The 19,495-nt window shown below is 36.5% G+C and overlaps 1 protein-coding gene across 1 annotated transcript; it reads right to left on the minus strand.

Annotated features, from left to right (window-relative positions):
* Positions 1 to 16,679: 16,679 nt before the first annotated feature.
* Positions 16,680 to 17,974, minus strand: LOC122584788 (transcription factor MYB41-like). The gene is made up of 3 exons (XM_043756847.1): positions 17,842 to 17,974; positions 17,589 to 17,718; positions 16,680 to 17,419 (listed from the first exon to the last, which is right to left on the minus strand). The coding sequence occupies exons 1-3, from the start codon at positions 17,972 to 17,974 to the stop codon at positions 16,684 to 16,686; spliced, it is 999 nt and encodes a 332-aa protein (XP_043612782.1). The 3' UTR covers positions 16,680 to 16,683.
* Between the last annotated feature and the right edge of the window lie 1,521 nt (positions 17,975 to 19,495).

The raw sequence follows: 19,495 nt of genomic DNA on the forward strand, positions 1-19,495 counted from the left end.
AATTGGGTGTACCCTTCAGATAACGAAAGATTCGTTTCACAGCTTGATAATGTAAATCAGTTGGAGCAGCTTGATACCTAGCACATATACATGTTGCAAACATTATATCTAGGCGAGATGCTGTTAGATACAACAACGAACCAATCATACTTCGATATCTCTTTTGGTCAAATGGTTTCCCATTTTTATCAACACTTATGTTTGTTCGAGCAGCCATTGGGGTGGAAATTGAAGAACATGAAGTCATATCAAACTTTTTCAACATGTCATGTATGTATTTACCTTGTGATATAAAAATACCATTTGGTAATTGTTTGATTTGAAGACCCAAAAAGTAGTTCATTTCCCCAATCATGCTCATTTCAAAATGATTAACCATAAGAGATGAAAAGTTTCGACAAAATGTTTGACTGGTCGACCCAAAAATAATGTCATCAACATATATTTGGACAAGAAGAACATGCTTACCTTGTTTGCGAATGAATAAGGTAGGATCAATTGTGCCTTTGGTAAAACCACCTCTTAGTAAAAAAGTAGTTAAGGAATCATACCATGCTCGGGGTGCTTGCTTAAGACCATAGAGAGCCTTGTCTAACCGGTAGACATGGTTCGGCCTTTTAGGATCAACAAAACCTTCTGGTTGATCAACGTAAACTTCTTCTTTGAGGTCACCATTCAAGAAAGCAGTCTTCACATCCATTTGAAACACAGTAAAGTTTCGGAATGCGGCATAAGCTAAGAATATTCGAATGGCCTCCATTCTTGCAACATGAGCAAAAGTTTCGTCGAAGTCAACATCAGGTTGTTGGCAATAACCCTTTGCGACAAGTCGTGCTTTGTTCTTTAGTACCACTCCATTCTCATCCTTTTTGTTTTTGAATATCCACTTTGTTCCGATTGGTTAAGCTTTTCTCGGATTTAGAACTAATCTCCATACCTTCAGTCTTTCAATTTGTGCGAGTTCATCCTGCATTGCCTTAACCCACTCTGGATCACGAAGAGCTTCAGAGAGTGTTTTGGGTTCGATATTGCTCGGAGACAGTGCAACAAGACACTCGTTTACTGAAGTACGAGTAGTTACTCCGGCTTGTGGATCTCCATTATTTGATCAGTAGGATGATATTTCCGCATACGTGTCCATTTGTGATCATGAGGAAGAGGATCTTGTTGTTGAAGATCAACATCACCATCATTAAAACTTGAGTTTTGTTGTGAGATGGAATCATAACTTGGTAGAACTCTTTCCTCATATGATGAATGATCAAAGTCAAGTGGCACATACACATTTGGAGTGTTCAATGGATTTGTTGTTTGAGTAATGTGAGAAGGTTGTTCTTGAACATTCATTTGAGAAGAATTATCAGGAAAGGATGGTGAAGAAGAATCATTAGAAGAGGATCCTTGCTCTGAAGAGTTTGATCATGATTCATGATTGTTCTCAGGAACTGGATCGTTGTTTTGAATTGGTTCATTGTTTGGAATTGGTTCAACGATGACTTGAGGTTCTTCATCATGAATCGGTTTTGAATTATAGAATTCTTCAAAAAGAATATCTAATTCATCACTTGTTGGAGTTGGAAACTTCTTGAATTTAGAAGCTAAGGTAGAAGTCCTTGTAGAAGTACTTGAAGCACTTGGATCATTACTTGTTGGTAGCAAACTTTCTTGCTCAAATATCATGCCTGACATCTCATCAAACCAAACATTCATTGTTTCTTGAATTGTGTTTGTTCGGCGATTGTAGATTCGGTAGGCAATTGATGATTTGGAATAACCAACAAAATATCCTTCATCACCTTTCTTCTCGAACTTTCCAAGATTCTCCCGATCATTCAAAGTGTAACAAACACACCCAAATATATGAAAGTAGTTGATGTTGGGTTTGCGTTTGTTAACAACCTCATAAGGAGTCTTTTCGAAACGTTGATTGATGATGGACCGATTCTGAGTGAGACAAGCAGTGTCAACAACTTCAGCCCACATATTAGATGGCAATTTGGAATAAGCAAGCATTGTCCTTGCTGCTTCCACAAACGTTCGATTTCTCCTTTCAACAACACCGTTTTGTTGTGGGGTGCGAACTGCTGAAAATTGATGAGTAATGCCTTTGGCTTTGCAAAATTCATCAAAAACAGCATTCTTGAACTCAGTACCGTTATCCGAACGGATGTAACGAACTGGAAGTTGAAGATTTACTTGAGTAGTAGTGATGAAATCGATCAAAACTTGAGTTGTTTCATCTTTGGATGCGAGGAACTTGACCCAAGTATATCTTGAAAAATCATCAACAGTAACCAAGATGTATTTCTTCCCATTTCGGCTTTGTACTTTCATTGGCCCACAAAGATCCATGTGAAGCAAATGAAGAGGTGCTAAAGAGTTTGGAGATTTCTTCGGTTTATGAGAAGCTCTCTTAATCTTCCCAACAGCACAAGAAAGACAAACATGCGCACTTTCATACTTGTAGCCAGGCAAGCCTTCAACAAGATTCTTGTTGACTAAAGTATTGATGGTTTGGAAATTCAGATGAGACAGCCTTTTATGCCATAACCAAGAATTCTTTGATGTAGCCTTTGAAATGAGACAAATATTATCGGTTGGTTGGTTATCATTGAGATTGACGGTAAAAAGATTATCATCACGATCACCGCAAAGAATGTCAACTCCATCTAGAGTTTGGACTTTACAAAGAGATTGTCGAAAAAGAACTTGAAGATTGTTGTCACAGAATTGTCCAACACTGAACAAGTTATGACTTAATCCTTCAACATAGTGAACTTTCTTGATGACAATTCCCTTTCATTCAATGTCTCCATAACCTAAGATAGGAGTGAAATTGTTGTTTCCAAAGCGAACAGTTCCCATGAATCGTTCAACAAAATTCTTGAGCAAAGCTTTATTTCCAGTCATGTGCTTCGAACACCCAGAATCGAGTATCCAAACACAGATGGTTATTTCCTGCAATCATAGAAATTTAACCTACTTTAGGTACCCACTTGAAGACGGGTCCTTTGTGGTTAGTTAAAACAGGCAGGGGATATAACTTAGGAAATGCATTCAAACATGCTTTTGAATCAACATAAGCATTAACAAGCACATCATCAATAAGCACATTTGAATAAAAAGTACCAACATTCACATGAGAATTAAAAGTAACATGTCTACAAGCATTCACATCAACCACACGAGTACAGGAATTAAAATTGTTTACAAGCTCACAAGGCCTTGCCTTGGCACATTCAACATTATTTAACAAAGATGAATTGTTTGAATTAATAGGAACACCCTTCTTCCTATTACCAGCCTTTCTCCTCCGTCTTTTCTTCTTTTTCTCAACATGCATTTGATTACTAGTGGACTTAGGTACTAAAGTTTTAGCAACCCATTTAGCATCACTAGTTATGCTCTTTCCACCTGTTGAATTGAAACTAAGAAGATTAGAACGAGGGGTTTTAAACATTTTCATCCTTTTAGAATTTTTTGGTGGTGAGGAAACTTCTTGCTTCTTTGGTTTATCATGAGAGAACCATCCATATCTATCCCTATATCTAGTTGTACCATTAGATGCATCCTTATTTAGCAAAACTGAGCTAGACTTAGACACCTTAGGTAAAGACTAGATTGAGAGCTAGAAGGAGAAGCATTAGGATAGTCTTTTGTAAGTTTCACTTTGGTGTACTTTGATCTGGGTGTGGTCTCAGCTTGTTCCTTTTTGACATGTTTAACTGGGGTAGGAATCTTTGGTTCTAACTTAATGGTCTTTTGTTCAGTCTTGACGAGTTTGGTCTTAACTCGTTCCTTTGAACAATATGAATGGAGCTTTGGACAATGGATTTTGAGATTCCTCTTTTGTTTCAACTTTGATTTTGGTAGATTCAATCTTTTTCTCAGTTTCTGAATCAAAAACATATTCTCCCTCCATGAATTTATCAAAATCATCTTTTGTGAAAAATTTCAATGAAGGTTGATTAGTTTCAAATTCTTTTGAAAGTTTTGAAAAATCAGGAATCTTGGTGTCCAACTTCACATCATGGATAGTCTCGGAAATTATGTCAACTTGAACTGACACATCTTTGGTCTCATAAGAAAACTGAGTAGAAGTATCAACACCTATACTAGCACTAAGCTTAAGGTGAACAACTAACTCATCAATTGAATTGCATGTGTAAAACCTATAGAAGTACCATATCAAAATTAAACTATGTGTAAGTTCTTCATCAGATAAATCAGATTGCACATAATCATCAGCTATAAGACTAGCAGTATTTTGACAAGTGCATTCATGAGAATCAGTCAAGGTTTGAGTGGAGGAATTTGTAGATGAATCACAGGTAGTTTGGGTAGAATGGTCTACTAAAGTACTTAGGTCAGTTTGAGTAGAAACATTCACACAAACTTTCTTAGTATCAACAACAATACATTTATCCTCTGAAATCGGACTTTGAGACTTGAGGTGATTAATAACATTTTGTTGAGATTCTACCTTTTGTTGTAAACCTTCTATTTGTTTTTCCAAAAATGTGGTTGGAACATACACTTTAGTTGGTTTTGATGGAGAACCGATAGATTATTGGTTTTGAAAATTTGATACAATTTCTTCCAATTTAAAAATTGTAGATTCTTTAGTTTTGTACGAAGCATTTATTGCATCATAATTAACCAAAAATTTATCTTTAGGTATCCTCTCAACTTCATCAGTCTCAAATTCGTCATCCAATGGACGAATAAATTGTTGTACCATACCAAGTCGAAGGAATTTTTCATCATACAAAGGTCCAATTTCTTCTTTGGCTTGTGAAATTCTCAAATCCCAACTCGATAAGAAGATCCTTTTTATCAATTTTTGACTTGTTGAAATAGGCTGTGAAATCCAAGAGAAGGTTTTGTTCAACTTTATATAACTTTTCTACATAGAAAAGTATATTCTTTTTAAATTCCTCAACTTGGTTTTCAAGATTCTCAATCTCTATGCCATTTAGAAAACAATTATGATTTAAATCAGAATTCTTCCTTTCGAGTTCAACATTGTTTGGTTTAGCTTCTTGGAGCTTTTTATTGAGAATATCAACATCCATTTGTCTAGCATTTGCCCGAAACCATTCATTGGTCTTTTGAGTTTCAAGATCTTGATTGACTTTTTCAAGATCATGAATGGTCTTTTCAAGATTGACATTTTTGTAATAACTTAGAATCAGGAGAGGCATTCAACTCACATTCTTTAACCAACGTTTTATCTTTGAATGTTTGAAATTATTGTTTAATAGCATCATATTCAAAAAGTAATTTTGAATGTTCTTCAAGAAGCTTTGAAAATTCACTTTTAGAAAATGAAATGCTATTTTTCAACTTTTTGTTTGTGTTGGTTAAAGATATGATCTGAGTTGTCAAGTTTGATAAGCTAATCTACATGACTCTTTATCTTTTATCAATGAAAAAGTAGAGTCGAGATTTACCTCATCATCCGGGTATTTATCATCAGTGCTTTCTGCTTCAAAGACTTTGTCTTTGGCCAACCTCGCCATAAAGCAAACATTAGCAGAGACATCTTCATCCTCATCATCGGAGAGTAATAGCCATTTGTCATCTTCAGCGAGCAATGCATGTCTAGCTTAAACTTGTTTGGCTAACAGCATCTTCTGCTTGTAATACTCATAATTCCGCTTTCGAGGTTGCTTGCAATCAATAGCAAAATGACCAGGGATACCACAATTGTAGCACTTTTTGTCTGATGCCTTACCCTTCTCAGCAACTTGTTTCTCATTAGCTTCCTTCTTCTCACCATGCTTTGATCCACTTGCTTCACCTTGTTCATGACTCTTAAGATGATAGTGATCCTTCTTGGAAAATGCACTTGTAGAAGAAGTGCGGAGATTGTTGTTTGTTGGCCTCGCTTTGTAAAATTTTCTCTTGAAATTCTTTGTTACCGCGGCAAGAGCTTGATATAGATCATCTGAAACACCATCTCTTGTAGCCAGCAAATCATCTCCCTCCTCATCAGACGAAGAAACAACTACCATTTGCCTCTTAAGAGCTTCAGAAACTTTCTTCTCAACAATCAATGCCAAAGGATCAGAAGATACAACTTCTGGCATTTTGCTTGATGAAGCTTTGTTTAGAACTTGGTTTTCATTGAGTTTGAAAGATTCATAAAGAGTATGAATGGTGAACTTGGTCAGATTTTGATGTTGCTTGATCTGTGTTCCAAAATCTTCCCATTCTAGACCAAGAGCTTTGATGAATTTGATGTTTAACTCAATCTCTATTTTTCATTCATTACATTGCAGATCTGTAGTAGACAGCTTCAAGAGATTCATTTGGCAATTTCGTGAAGTTGTCAAACTCAATCAAAACATTGATCAATCGAATTGTTGAAGTCACGTCAGCTCCTTCTATCTGTCTTGCCACCTCATCCCATATCTCCTTGGCTATATCATATGAATCAACTGAGCCATAGATTTCATCTGGTAGAGCTTTGTATAAGCATGATCTAGCTTTGTTATCTGCAGTTGTTCGATCTTTTTGTTCAGCATTCAAAAGATCAAGAGTCAGTATTGCACCAGTAGTGGGATGGCGATGAACTGCAAGTCCATTAAGGATGGAATCTTTAAGCATATGACCATTTGGTTGACTTTCCACATAGTCCATAAATCTTTTCTTCCATAGTCCATAGGAACCACGGTAGAGAACTGGAGGTCTTGTATCTGAACCCAAAGCCAATGCTTCACGAGAAGCCATTTGAAATTGATTTGATTTGAAACTTGAATTGAATTAAGAGTTGAAGGTAAAACAGGAATTGAGACGATCTTAGAGAGAATCATCCTGGTGAGATCGTTTTAGGGTTTGAGAATGAAAAATGAAATGATCTTGTTGAAGATCGTCCTGTATATTTGTGGAAATGAAGAATTTTTCCAAGTATTTTGGAAAGAATTGGACAGAGTAATAGTATGTAATGGAATGAAAGAAATTTGAGCAAAACCAATCAATAAGATCAGTTACCCAAGAAGTGTGTGATTCCCAATCACAACAACTTCAAATGATCAACCAAAACACACCAATGTACAAGGGAACTGGGACGGTCTTCAAAGGAACTGGGACGATCTTGGCAAGATCGTCCTAAGTTCAGTGTGCTGGGACGGTCTTGTTGAGATCGTCCTAGCTTTCTTTCCTGAAAACTTTTAGATGTAAACACTTTCCAAGTGTTTGAATTGACCAAACCAATCCTTGCGGATTAATTAGCCACAAACAAACACTACACCACACACCACTTGTCAGAACGATCTTGTGAGGATCGTCCTACAAGCCACAAATCACTTAGAATGAAAAATGAGAAGTTTAAAGGCTGAGACGATCTTGTGAAGATCGTCCTAGCCAAGATCGTTCTACTGTCATCTTCTTCGTCAGAACATCAGTTTCACACACAAAGAATTCAAAAAGCTTCAATAACTTTTGATTTACTAGGAGTTAGAACTTGAAATCACTTGCAAACTGATTGTTTTCACCTCAGCTACACATCTATGAACAAAATTCAACACAAAACACAACCAATTCGAATCCCAAAAAATCACGCTAAAACTCTAAAATTCAAACTCAAGATTTAGATCGAATTAGAACTTGAAACTTGACAGGATTATGTTTTTAACTATCAGGAATCTATTGGTGAACAAATATCTGTGATTTTATGTGATTTGTGAGGTGAAATTTTGAAGAACAGTGAAGAGAAAATGACTAACAAAAAAACTTTTTGATTTTGTTTTTTTTTTTGATAAATCTGTGACAGAATTCAGATATGGATCGAATCACAATGATGTTTTGCTCTGATACCACATGATATTACACGATTTCACTACCGAATTCACGTCATCAATGGCGGTTTTTGGTGAGTGTGTGTTCTTGGTGTTTGTGTGTGTTTTGAGAGAGAAAGTGTGTGTGTAAAGGAAAGTTGGCTGATTGGAATTAATTAGAATGGTGAAGGTTACAATGATTGTGTATGTGTTCAAAGTTATGATTACTAAGGCATGAGGGGTATTTATAGGCTAACTACACAATTATGCTAATTATCACAATTAGCCCCTCAACCTTAGTAATCATTTACGTATGACTTAACAACAAGAAAGACCTCTAATCTAAATTACATATTATCACTATTTTGGATTTTTAACACAAACAAACACAAAAACAACCAAACTAAACTAAAATGATAAAAATTGTTACTTTCTTGTTCAACCACCCGACTGATAAAAAGACAAGTAGCCTAAGTCGATTATCGACCGATAGTTCTTCATAAACAAATTAATGAACCTAGAGAATCTTTGGCCAAGGAAACTTGAATAATCTACTACTTACATTTATATAGAACAAAAAGCAATTTACTATTAAACAAAATAACCTAATGCATGAAAAATAAAACACATACATGGGTTACATCCCAAGAAGCGCTAAGTTTACCGAGTCTTTAGCCAGATTCATTCCCTAAGCTTACCATGGCGGGGTCTTAAACGCCCCCACACTTAAAGTGTCGGGCGGTTTTCGTGAATAAGGTGAATAAAATGTAAATTTAATCTTAATCAATACCCAAACCATTTCTTTCACCTCAACAAAAAACCATTTCATTTTTAAGATGTCAAAATCCTTTGTTTTCTTTTCAATATTCATCTTAAAAATCCAACCTTTCATCCCTAACGTATACCATTTCAAGAGTACCCTTATGACACCGAACCTTTAAGTATTTCATGTTAAGTCTTATGTCCGTCCATTCTAAAGGGTTGGGAGCTAAAGGGTTGGTGGTTAGGTCCAAAGACAACATTGATATGTTGACTAGACACATTTTAAGAGAACGCAGTAATACCTATTTTTAACAACAAGCTCCCGGATCAACCACGCTTTAAAACCTATCCATACAAATCCTAGAGAAGCATGAGCCGATAACCTATTCACTATATTAAAAACCTTTTTCACCAACAGCAAAGCCGAAGCTGTATATCAGAACCTTCTCAAGAAAAAGCGACACAACTAAGGAAAATATTGAGCTTACACACGAAGCTCCTTCATCACCAACGAGCATGGCATACGCATACACTTGGGCGACATAAAGCAGCATCCTACTTGATCACAGCAAGTTAACAGGCTTAGACCCATTATCAGGGATATAAGTTTTGGAAACAATACATAGATTTTGAAGTAACCTAGGAAGCTCCGGGATAAATATGGTCGAAGGAACCGCAAGAGTACCACGAGTACCTACGAAAAAAGCCGACAATGACAAAACATCAAACCCGATGGACATGAAAGTCTCATCCGCAGATCATCATCAGTCCAACCATGACATTTAGGCAATTCCCCTAATTATCACAGGGGAAAAAGTCGGATAATCAAATGATATAATGGGCAAAGGACAAGGACGGAACGGATAATACCAGACGGAGGACACCAATGACGGAGAGCTTACTCGGATTTGCTTCCAATTGATATTTTTTGGAGTCTAACACGACAGCCTCTTGCCAGTCTCTCCTATTAGACTGGGGGGCTTGATGATATACCCCTCCGAAGCTCTTCCTCCGTATGTAAATCTGCTATTACGAAGGCTGCTTAAGGACGATTTCTGCCAGAAATACGGAGCTCGCCTCCGTCAGAACGGAGCTCACCTCAAGAGAACGGAGCTCCGCCAAATATATAGGAAATCTCTTATTTTCTTCCTTCTAAAGAAAATGTATGTTTCCTTATCTTTTATTATGATAATATATTTATTATATGGCATGTAAATCCCATAAACATGTCTACCATATCTTGTACCCAAAACGATGGGGTATCCCCCTAAAACCCTAACTTATCCCCCAAGATAAGTTAGTCTTATATAAAGAGGTCATCCCCTCACGAATAAGGCATCAAGTTCTTTCTACGAGATACTAAGCCTTATTCACCCGAACACCTAAGGTGGCCTTCTCCTCTACGGAGTCGTCTCCACCACCAACACAAACACACCCGATCTTGTGGCGTTAAGCTTCACAAGGCTTTACACCGATAGGGAATCGCCTACGAATCGGTCAAAACCCTTCCTTGTTTCGTTCGGAGGACCATGCGGTTTTTTGATCAAACACTAGTCTTTGTCGAAAAGTCTTGTGGCTTCGTGTTAAGCTGAGTAGAGACATTTGTCTTCACTTGCACGCCTTGTGAACCTATCATAACATGTCATCCCATTAAGTACCAAAATTTCACATTTCTTAACTTATTTGGACATCAAAACACGACCTACCAATATAGGAAATAATTACAAAACGGACGCTCATCAATAGTCCAAGTGTATCATGAATATTCATCCACAAATAGTAAAGTGTATCTACTATCCTTTAGACTTTGGACATTCACTGGACCAAAAAGATCCATGTGAAGAAGATGAAAGCAACCTTTAATAGAATTGGCTTGCTTTGTCTTGAAAGTAGAGATGAGGAAGGCCACAAACCAAGTTATTTTTGGCCAGAGATTTGATTGTTTTGAAGTTCACATACGACATACGTTTGTGCCACAACCAGCTTAGTTCAGCTGCTGACTTGGTAAAGAAACAAGTCTCACTGTCAGTCTTGACAGAAGTGAAGTCAACCAGATAGACATCTCGTTTTCTTGGAGCAACCAAGACAACTTCCTTGTTTATATTGACAATAGTGCTTTGATGTTTATCAAGAATCAATTTGTAGTCAGCATCACACAGTTGAGTGATGCTTATAAGGTTATGTTTCAACCTATTTACATAAGCAACCTTGGTGAACCTTGTGAGACCATTTGAGAGAAGTCCATAACTTTTAGTTTGTCTAGTGGAATTATCCCTAAACACTACAGTTGGCCAGCAACCTCTACATAGTTATCCAGGAGGGTCTTACAGCCAGTCATGTGTTTTGAACAACCACTCTCCAAGTACCATACTCCCTTTCCAGCGAGCCCTACATCGATATAACAGAAGGATTTAGATGGGTTCACTATTAAACTCGCTGACAGGTAGATCAACAGAGTTAAAAGGAATAGCTTCAGAGTTTTCCTTTTCAGCTGCTGTAGAAGGTAAGGAGGAAAAGTTCCATACCATCGAATGGTGTTATGGTGTTGCCGCTATCAAGGAAGACCATGTTGCTGACAACATATGTATCACTGAATTCAACTATGACCACTGGTTCGCCAAACTCATTAGGTATAATCCTTTGTAAATGAGGGATAAATACATGTTGTGTTGAAATGAAGTCAGCAATGTTTTCTTCAGTGAGAACTGTTGCATCTCCTGCATTAGTTCTCCTACATTAGTTTCTGGTTCAGCAGAAGAAGAATTATCGCTGATTTTAGTAGAGAAAGAGGCAGCAGTTAAGGAAGGAGGATTGGGCTAAATGACAACTTCAAGAGCATCCCTAGCATTGTCATCATCACATTCAGAGGCAACATGACCTTTGCTGCCACATAAGTAGCATTTCTTACAAGAGGTGCTACCTTTATTATTCTGAATGAGAAATTCCCTTAGCTGAGAAGAAAGATCATTAACTCGCTATGTAAACTCATTAATTTAAGGCTCAGGGGAGGAAGATGCCTTATTCTTTTGTTTTGACTTATGCTAGTGCTTCAACATAAGTTGAGGCATCTTAGGAGTTAGATCCAAGATGGACTTACTATTTGGATCCTGAGATTGAGAAGTAGAGGGATTTTGTGATCCTTTAACAATACTCCAAGCTTGTTTAACAGCAGAATGAGGAGAGGGACCATGGTGCATGAGACTGATGTACTCTTTTGGGAGTGATAGATATGGATTGCTGATTTGGAGTTGCTGACCTCATTTGCCTATGAGGTATACTCACTTTTTGGAGTAAAGGATCTCTCTTGCTGATCCAAGTGTCCTCTTTGAGGAGTGACATGTCTTACTTGTTGATGTGGCAAGTATCCTCATTAAGGAGTGACAGCTCTTACTTGCTGATGTGGCAAGTGTCCTCTTTGAGGAATGATAGACCTGTTTTGGGAATGAGGCATTCTTCCCTTTTTAGGAATGTTGTGCCTCATCTTAGAGGAAATGGGCATAGATTTTGATGCCTGATGATGAAGCAGCTTATCAGCAGATTTGACTTGAGAAGTGACTACTTGTTGATATCGAGCATTGTTGAACCTGACGAGTCTTTTCATGAGATGCTCATGCTGATCAACTTTACTGTCATCATGGGAAGGAGTTTGTTGAGAAGATCATATTTGGTTGAGATACAACTTGTTGAGGTTGCTGATTGACAAGATTAGCTCGCTGAGGCGTGCTATAGTCATAAGGGACTACAACTTTACTTCTTTTGAAGGGTTCAACAGCCTTGATGGTAAGTTGCTGAGGAGCGACAGATTTAAAACCATCACTGAAAATGTCCCCTTCAAAGGATTCCCTAGAAGAATATTGAATTTTTCCTTCATTTGGCATCATACCAATAATAGGAAGATGAGGATAGGGGTTACTGGCGCTTGTCGAAGAGCTTGCACCATTTCCCTCAGCGGAGGCAGGTAGGTCGTCAGAGAGAGAAGAGGTTGAACCAGCGTCCATTTCAGTATGATAGTCATTAAGACCTTTAATGAAATACCATTTTTTCATCTCCCCGAGAGACATAACTGCAGAAGGAGGAATGGCAATATCTGGTTTCACATCGTGAGCGAATAGGTCAGAATGAGTGGTAGCAACTTGATAGTCACCACCAATATTTGCCTAAACTTGGGCAGTGACTAGTTCATTTAGACAGTTGTGGTGAAACCTAGAAGCTTTTGACCAGGAGGTTACAATCTTCTTTAGGTCAGAAACTTCATGCTTGAGTTATTCATTTTCAAGCTGAAGTTTTTGCACCAGCAACTAATGAGATTGAAGTTCAACATGAACATTTCTCAGCTCACTGAGTTTTTCAGATTTTTCACTTAACTCTAGGCAGACAGAGTCAGGTTTAGATTGGAGTTCAGCTCGTATGGATTCAACAAACTAGATGTCATAAGATAAGGACTCAAGGATTTTAGATTTGTCCTCATATGTGGCTGCTAAGTGAGCACATACCTTTTTGATGGTGACATTTACCCACTGATTAGAGGAAACTTGGTCTTTTGTCAGTGCATCGCCATCAACAAGTGCCATCAAGCACATCGCATCAACGTACTCCTCGTTATCTGAATCATCTGGTTCAGCCCAGTCATGCTCTTCAGCAACCAGACCTTTGGCTGGAGTTTTGGCCTCCTCCATTTCGGCCACTTTTGCCTTGAGTTGGTAGTACGTGTTCTTGTACTCATCAACAAATTTAGAAGTGTTAGGTTTAGGGCTAGCAGGAGTTAGAATAGCAACTCTGCACTCCTTTTGGTAGTGTCCCTTCCTACCACATCTCCAACACTCTTCTTGAGATTTATCAACAAGAGGCTTATAGGCAATAACCGAATTACGGTTATTCCACCCTTTTGTGTACCTCTTTCCAACAACTAAAGCAACGTCCATAAAGTCACTAAACATCTCTTGTTTCTCTTCAGCATCGAGATCATTAATAAGAGATTGAATAGAGGGAGGAAGATTTGGGGTGCTGGCACCAATATTAAGATTATTAGGCTCCGTAGAGACAATGGCAAGAGGGTTAGTAACATAATAAGCAGAAGTACTAGTAGAAGAAGAAAAAGAAGAAGAAGAACCACTTCGTCATTCTTCAGCAGCAGCTCTTAGGTTTTGAGCAAGGGCTCATTCTTCAAGTTGAAGCATACCAAAGAGAGATTCTAAAACTAGAGTCTGAATCTGCTTTATGGTTCGAATTATTTGTCTTAATCCTTGCCATTTGATAGAAAGACTATCAATGAACTTATGGTACACCTCAAAATTATCATGGGCAATGCCAATATTAGTCATATCATTCAGCAACCCTTCGGATCGGGTATAAGTGCTATCAAGACTTTCATCCGGTTGAGCAAAGAATTTTTCATAAACACGTTTTAGATCAATTTCTTGTAGCAATAGTGTCAGCAGAGCCTTCTTACATGCTGCACAACCTATCACAGACTTGTTTAGAAGTAGGATATTTGATAATGAGCTTTATGATGTCAGTAGGAAGAGTGGTGACAATCATGTTTTTAAGTTTGGAATCAAGATTTACCAGCCTCCACTCATCATCAGTCAATTGTACCTCTGGTTTGACCATTTCAGTCACTATCTCAGGAGTATCAGTAGTAGCTCCTGGTGTTCTTTGAACCATAGTGGGTACAAATGGACCTTGAGTCAGAATGGTCATTAAGTATGTACACCCACTATGTATAGTAGCAATCTTTCCTTCCAAGATCCAAAGTCATCTACCTCGAATCTTGGTGGAATCGACACATAACCAAAGTCACGTGTATTTACTAATGTGAGTACAACAGTCATACTTTCGTTTTAAGAAAAAGATAAGAAGGTTTTGTTAAAGAAGGAAAAGAAAAGAAACAGTACAAATTTAAGAAAAATATAAGTAAGCAAACAGATCTTGTTTCAATAATTTAGAAACGGGGGCTCTGATACCACTTGACACTCCACGATTTGCTTAAGCTTATATTAATTATCTGGACAATAAAGTAAATACAAGAAAGTAAAGAACAAGAACAAGAGTAAAGTTCAATTACACAAATCTAAGCAAGTCTAATCATACGTATCATTGATTAAACAGTGAACACATGATCGATATTACAACTTGTCATACAAGAAAATAAATGAACATACAATTGTTAAGTTTAGGCACACTAAAAACGTAAACAATTACAAGAGAGAATATAAGTGACATACACTTTATGGTGACAAACACAAAGTGTGTTTGGTACGGCTGTGTTGCTTTATATAGGGTAGGAATTAGGGCAACACAGCCTTTTCTTGATAGTGATTGATGGTGGTTGTCGAGATCTGATTGGCTAGAAGTACTTGCATAAGAAGCCTTTGTCTTCTTTACCATTTTGAGCATGAGAGATAGAACCCATATCTTCTGAATGCAACTGCATCTTTGCTAAAGATGGTACAAGATAGTTGGAACAACCACCATGTAACTCTTGTCTTCTTCTAGTTTAAATTCTTCCTGCCTTGACATACAATTTGGAAAGGAACCACCCGTTGACTAAGAGTCACTAGACTCGCTGATGTGTAGCTGATGAAGGACCTTCAGCGACCAAGTGTTGTCAGCGAATCCTTGACTCAACACAAATATTAAACCAAAACACATCTACTATTTCGAATACGATATATATCGTCTACGAAAATAACTATCCGTATGTTTAGTACTTCTAATAGGAGTTTTTGAAAAATCATCCCAACAGTGCAAACGAGACAAAGATACAAAGTATATAACCAAAATGTGTAATGTTTTTATGATTTTATATATTTATATATAATGTTATTTTATGATTTTATATATTTATATATAATGTTTTTATGATTATATATGTATCCTATAATTTATTTAATATAAAGTCATAAAAAAAATTAAATACAATCAATCATATATTGTTTTACCGCACCATTTACGCAACTTCACTCTCAACTTATTTTTCCAAGCAACCGATGACATCACAGCATGTCACATGACGCGCTATGAAAAAAGTAGCTCAACCTCCAACAACTCTACTCCTCTTAACGTTATGAACCAACAAATTTATTTCCATCCTTTTATTTTAACAATGAAATATGTTATTTGAGTAATGTTTTGTACATGACGAGGGAAAGTGCCCGCGCGTTGGGTGGTGAAATGGTGGGTTGATTGGTCATAGGACGTGATAAGTCATAAAGTGTGATAGCCAAATGCTTTAGCTGTACGGGCTCCGCCATCAGATTAAAAATTCGTCAAAAGTATGTCAAATGATATCTCTAATGAAAGAGCATGAAATTTTAAATACACCCATACAATTTTTATAATTTATCGATAAACGGTTTTTGAGATTAACGGTTTTGAATGAATTAGAGTAATAAAATGATTATGGAGGAGAGAGAAAAAATGAGTGGTTCAGATTTGAGGAGAGAGAAGAAAAGGAGTGATTGAGATTTAAGGGTATTATAGGTAAATTAGATAGAGATGTTTAAATTAGTGAGAAAAAAAAGGGGAATAATCTAAGACTATCAGGAGTAGTGAAAGGGGGGAACGCCCCTCATCCAACAAATAAATGCCACATGGCCTGCAAATATAGTACAAGGGGCAAGCCTTCTAAAAACGAACGGGTAAGGGGCAAAATTACATTTGGAACGCCCCGGAACGCCCTCGGGGGCCGATGAGGGGCGTTCCCAATCATTTTTTGGCAGGGGAATGCCCCTTAATGGGCTACTCCTCTCGGTCTAAGTAGTTCAAATCATCTTTTAAGATTTAAAAAAAATGTAAAATGTTTTATAAGATAGTATAGATAACCTTAAACGATTAAACAAGAAAATTATAATAAACCACATAGGAGATTTAACGTAGTTGTGGGGGGCCACTACAAACTACTGAAATGACTGAATCCAACACTACTTACAATCGTGAATGAGATCGAATGAAATACAGATAATTAAAGAAGAAGATTACTACAGCATCGTTTAAAACTAACTCAATATTACATAAATGTATTATTGACAAAAACATTCGGACAAAAAATAAAAGAACACGTACACCACATACTAACAGCGCAAATGGACTACAAAAAGATCCACATGGTTTCATTCAAATTATATCGTAGTTGTAGTAATTAGGAATAAATTAAATCATCGAACTCAAAACTACTCTCTGGAATCTCAAACTTGAACATACTGCAGTAGGTTTCATCTTCTGTGCTGCTATTTACAAAGGTTGAAGATGAGTTTATCTGTGTAGGACTTGACATGGGCGTCGATAGAACTGAATCGACGTTAAAATTTTGGTGAGCGGGGTTGCTTTTATATTCAATATCCGATGACTGGAAACTCGAGTTCTCTGATGCAGATGCCTTGAATTGATCATTTTGACTATATAGCATAGCATGATCATGATTATCAGGTATGCATTGGGGCATATAATTACTTTCATCAATAATTTGAGCATTCGTTTTAACCAAATTTGGTGAGAAAAACTGATTTGAAATCCGAGTGTTTTGAAAACTTGTTGGGATAGAGGTAGTGCAGTTTGGAAGCTCTTGGCTTAGGGTTTGTTGGTTAATAGAATTCATTTGATTATTGAGAAATAAGTCTTGGTTTTCTTGATTTGATGCTAATAGAGTGGCAAGCCTTAGGACATCTGGATTTACAAGTGTTTGGAGATTCAAAAGGTTTGAGAGATTTAACTGAGCTGAGTTGAGAATGGAAGAAAGGTCCAAGAGATCGAGCCGAGGACTATGAGTCACTGGATCAATTCCATTCCTGATTAGCCTTTTACGAATGTGGGTGTTCCAGTAGTTCTTAATTTCATTGTCAGTTCTACCAGGCAAGCGAGCTGCGATTGCTGACCACCTACATATATGGATTAATAACAAAAACTTTAGATAAGAATACATTTTAACTAACTACTTGTATATTTTAACAAGAGCATGAGGAAGTATATATATAATTAAAATTACAATTCTTTTTAAAGGCGGGTAACTAAACAATCCAAACAAACATATTTACTAAATGAACTTACTTATTTCCCATTACACTATGAAGTTGAATGATAGTTTCTTCTTCTTCAAACGAAAACCTTCCTCTCTTGATATCAGGCCTCAAGTAGTTTGTCCAACGAAGACGACAACTTTTTCCACATCTTTGAAGTCCTATATATATATATATATAGAAACAATATTACTGGCTAGCTAGTGAAGAGCAAACTAGAGTTTGCCATCAAAATTTAAGAAAATAAAGTTTAATTAATTAAACACATGCATGCAGATGCTTACCAGCATTCTTAGGGAGGGTTCGCCAATTTCCCGGTCCATGAAGTTGAATATATTCCATAAGTTTTTGATCTTCTTCTTGTGTCCAAGGACCTTTCTTGAGTCCATTTTTATCACAACATGGAGATCTTCCCATTTCTGAATTTTTTTTCAATAAGTTTCTTGATGATCTTTTAATGAGAAAAGACTTGGTTCAATTCAATATATATATATATAGAGGGAGAGAGAGAGATAGATAGAGAGAGAGAGAGAGATACGTGTTGATAAGAAAGACTGAAGAGGATTATGCAAATGAAAAAGTGAAACTTGTAGGTCCTAATGAGAAGATGACTTCTTACATATATATATATATATAGATGTAGGGGACTCATGTTGCAATGGCTAAGAAGTCAATATGATTTGGCGCCGGCCTGTTTCACAGTCAACCTCTCCATTTTGTTTGTAAAAGGGTGAAAAGTTGAAAATTAATTAGCAAACACATGGGGATAGAGTGACAAGAAGAGGATGTAACAAAGTGATGGTAAAATATGGATTAGCATAAATGACACATGTCGAGTTATTGATGGAATTGACATTTCGTTATTTGTTTGACCTAAAAAAATTGGTGATTTTATAGTGGGTGAGGTTGTTATATCCTCTACCAGTTGTGATGAAATCTATGTTTCTATGGTTTCTTCTTCTTGCTTCCCACATAAAATACATTTTGAATTCATTTGTAAGGACATGAATAGTCGTGATTTGGTTTACGTTTGAATTTCATCACTAGGGACTCAATTATACCTCATACGTGTCAACTTTAAGAAACCTTTTTGGATTTAATACTCATGTTGAGACCACATTTAATATAACTAGTCGACAATGTAGAGTTTAAGTGCAATATATATATATATATTTATATGTTATTTTGAGAAATTTTTTTTTTTCGAAAATATTTGAGGACTTTTTAAATCAAGTCCAACCGATGATTATTCTTTACATGAAAATTGTTTTTTGACTGTTTTTGAATAACTTATGCGTAATTTTGAAGTTTATAATTGTGTGGAGACATAGATTATCATCCGTTATACAATTATGTGAAGATTTGGATTCTTGTTTACATGTGCACGAATATTGCTATGATTATATGTGATCGACTTGCATACATGTGATCATAGCAATATTCGTGCACATGTGATCAAGAATCCAAATCTCCACAAAATTGTATAAAGGATGATAATCTATGCCTCCACACAATTATAAATCTTAAAATTACACATAAGTTATTCTAGAAAACAATCAAAAAAACAATTTTCATATAAAGAACAATCATCGGTTGGGCTTGATTTAAAAAGTTCTCAAATGTTTTCGCAAAAAAAAAAATTCTCAAAATAACTTTAACCTATATATATATATATTGTATAGCTATCCTTGTATTTCTTTGGAATATGTATACTGGTTAAACTTTAAACTTTGATAATAGCATAAAAACATTTGAACAATGATATAACTTATACGTAAGATATTTTCTTCATATAATAGCCTTGTTAAACTTTGAACAAAATGATTATGTAGCCCGGTACACCTGGTTGTGGCGGCAACGGTGTCACGGGGGCGACTATTGGTAGTGGAGGCAGCGGCAAGTGGTGTAGATTATTGATGTAAATTAACGTAAAAGGTC

Source organism: Erigeron canadensis, chromosome 1 (assembly GCF_010389155.1).
Source record: "Erigeron canadensis isolate Cc75 chromosome 1, C_canadensis_v1, whole genome shotgun sequence".
NCBI lineage: Eukaryota > Viridiplantae > Streptophyta > Magnoliopsida > Asterales > Asteraceae > Erigeron > Erigeron canadensis.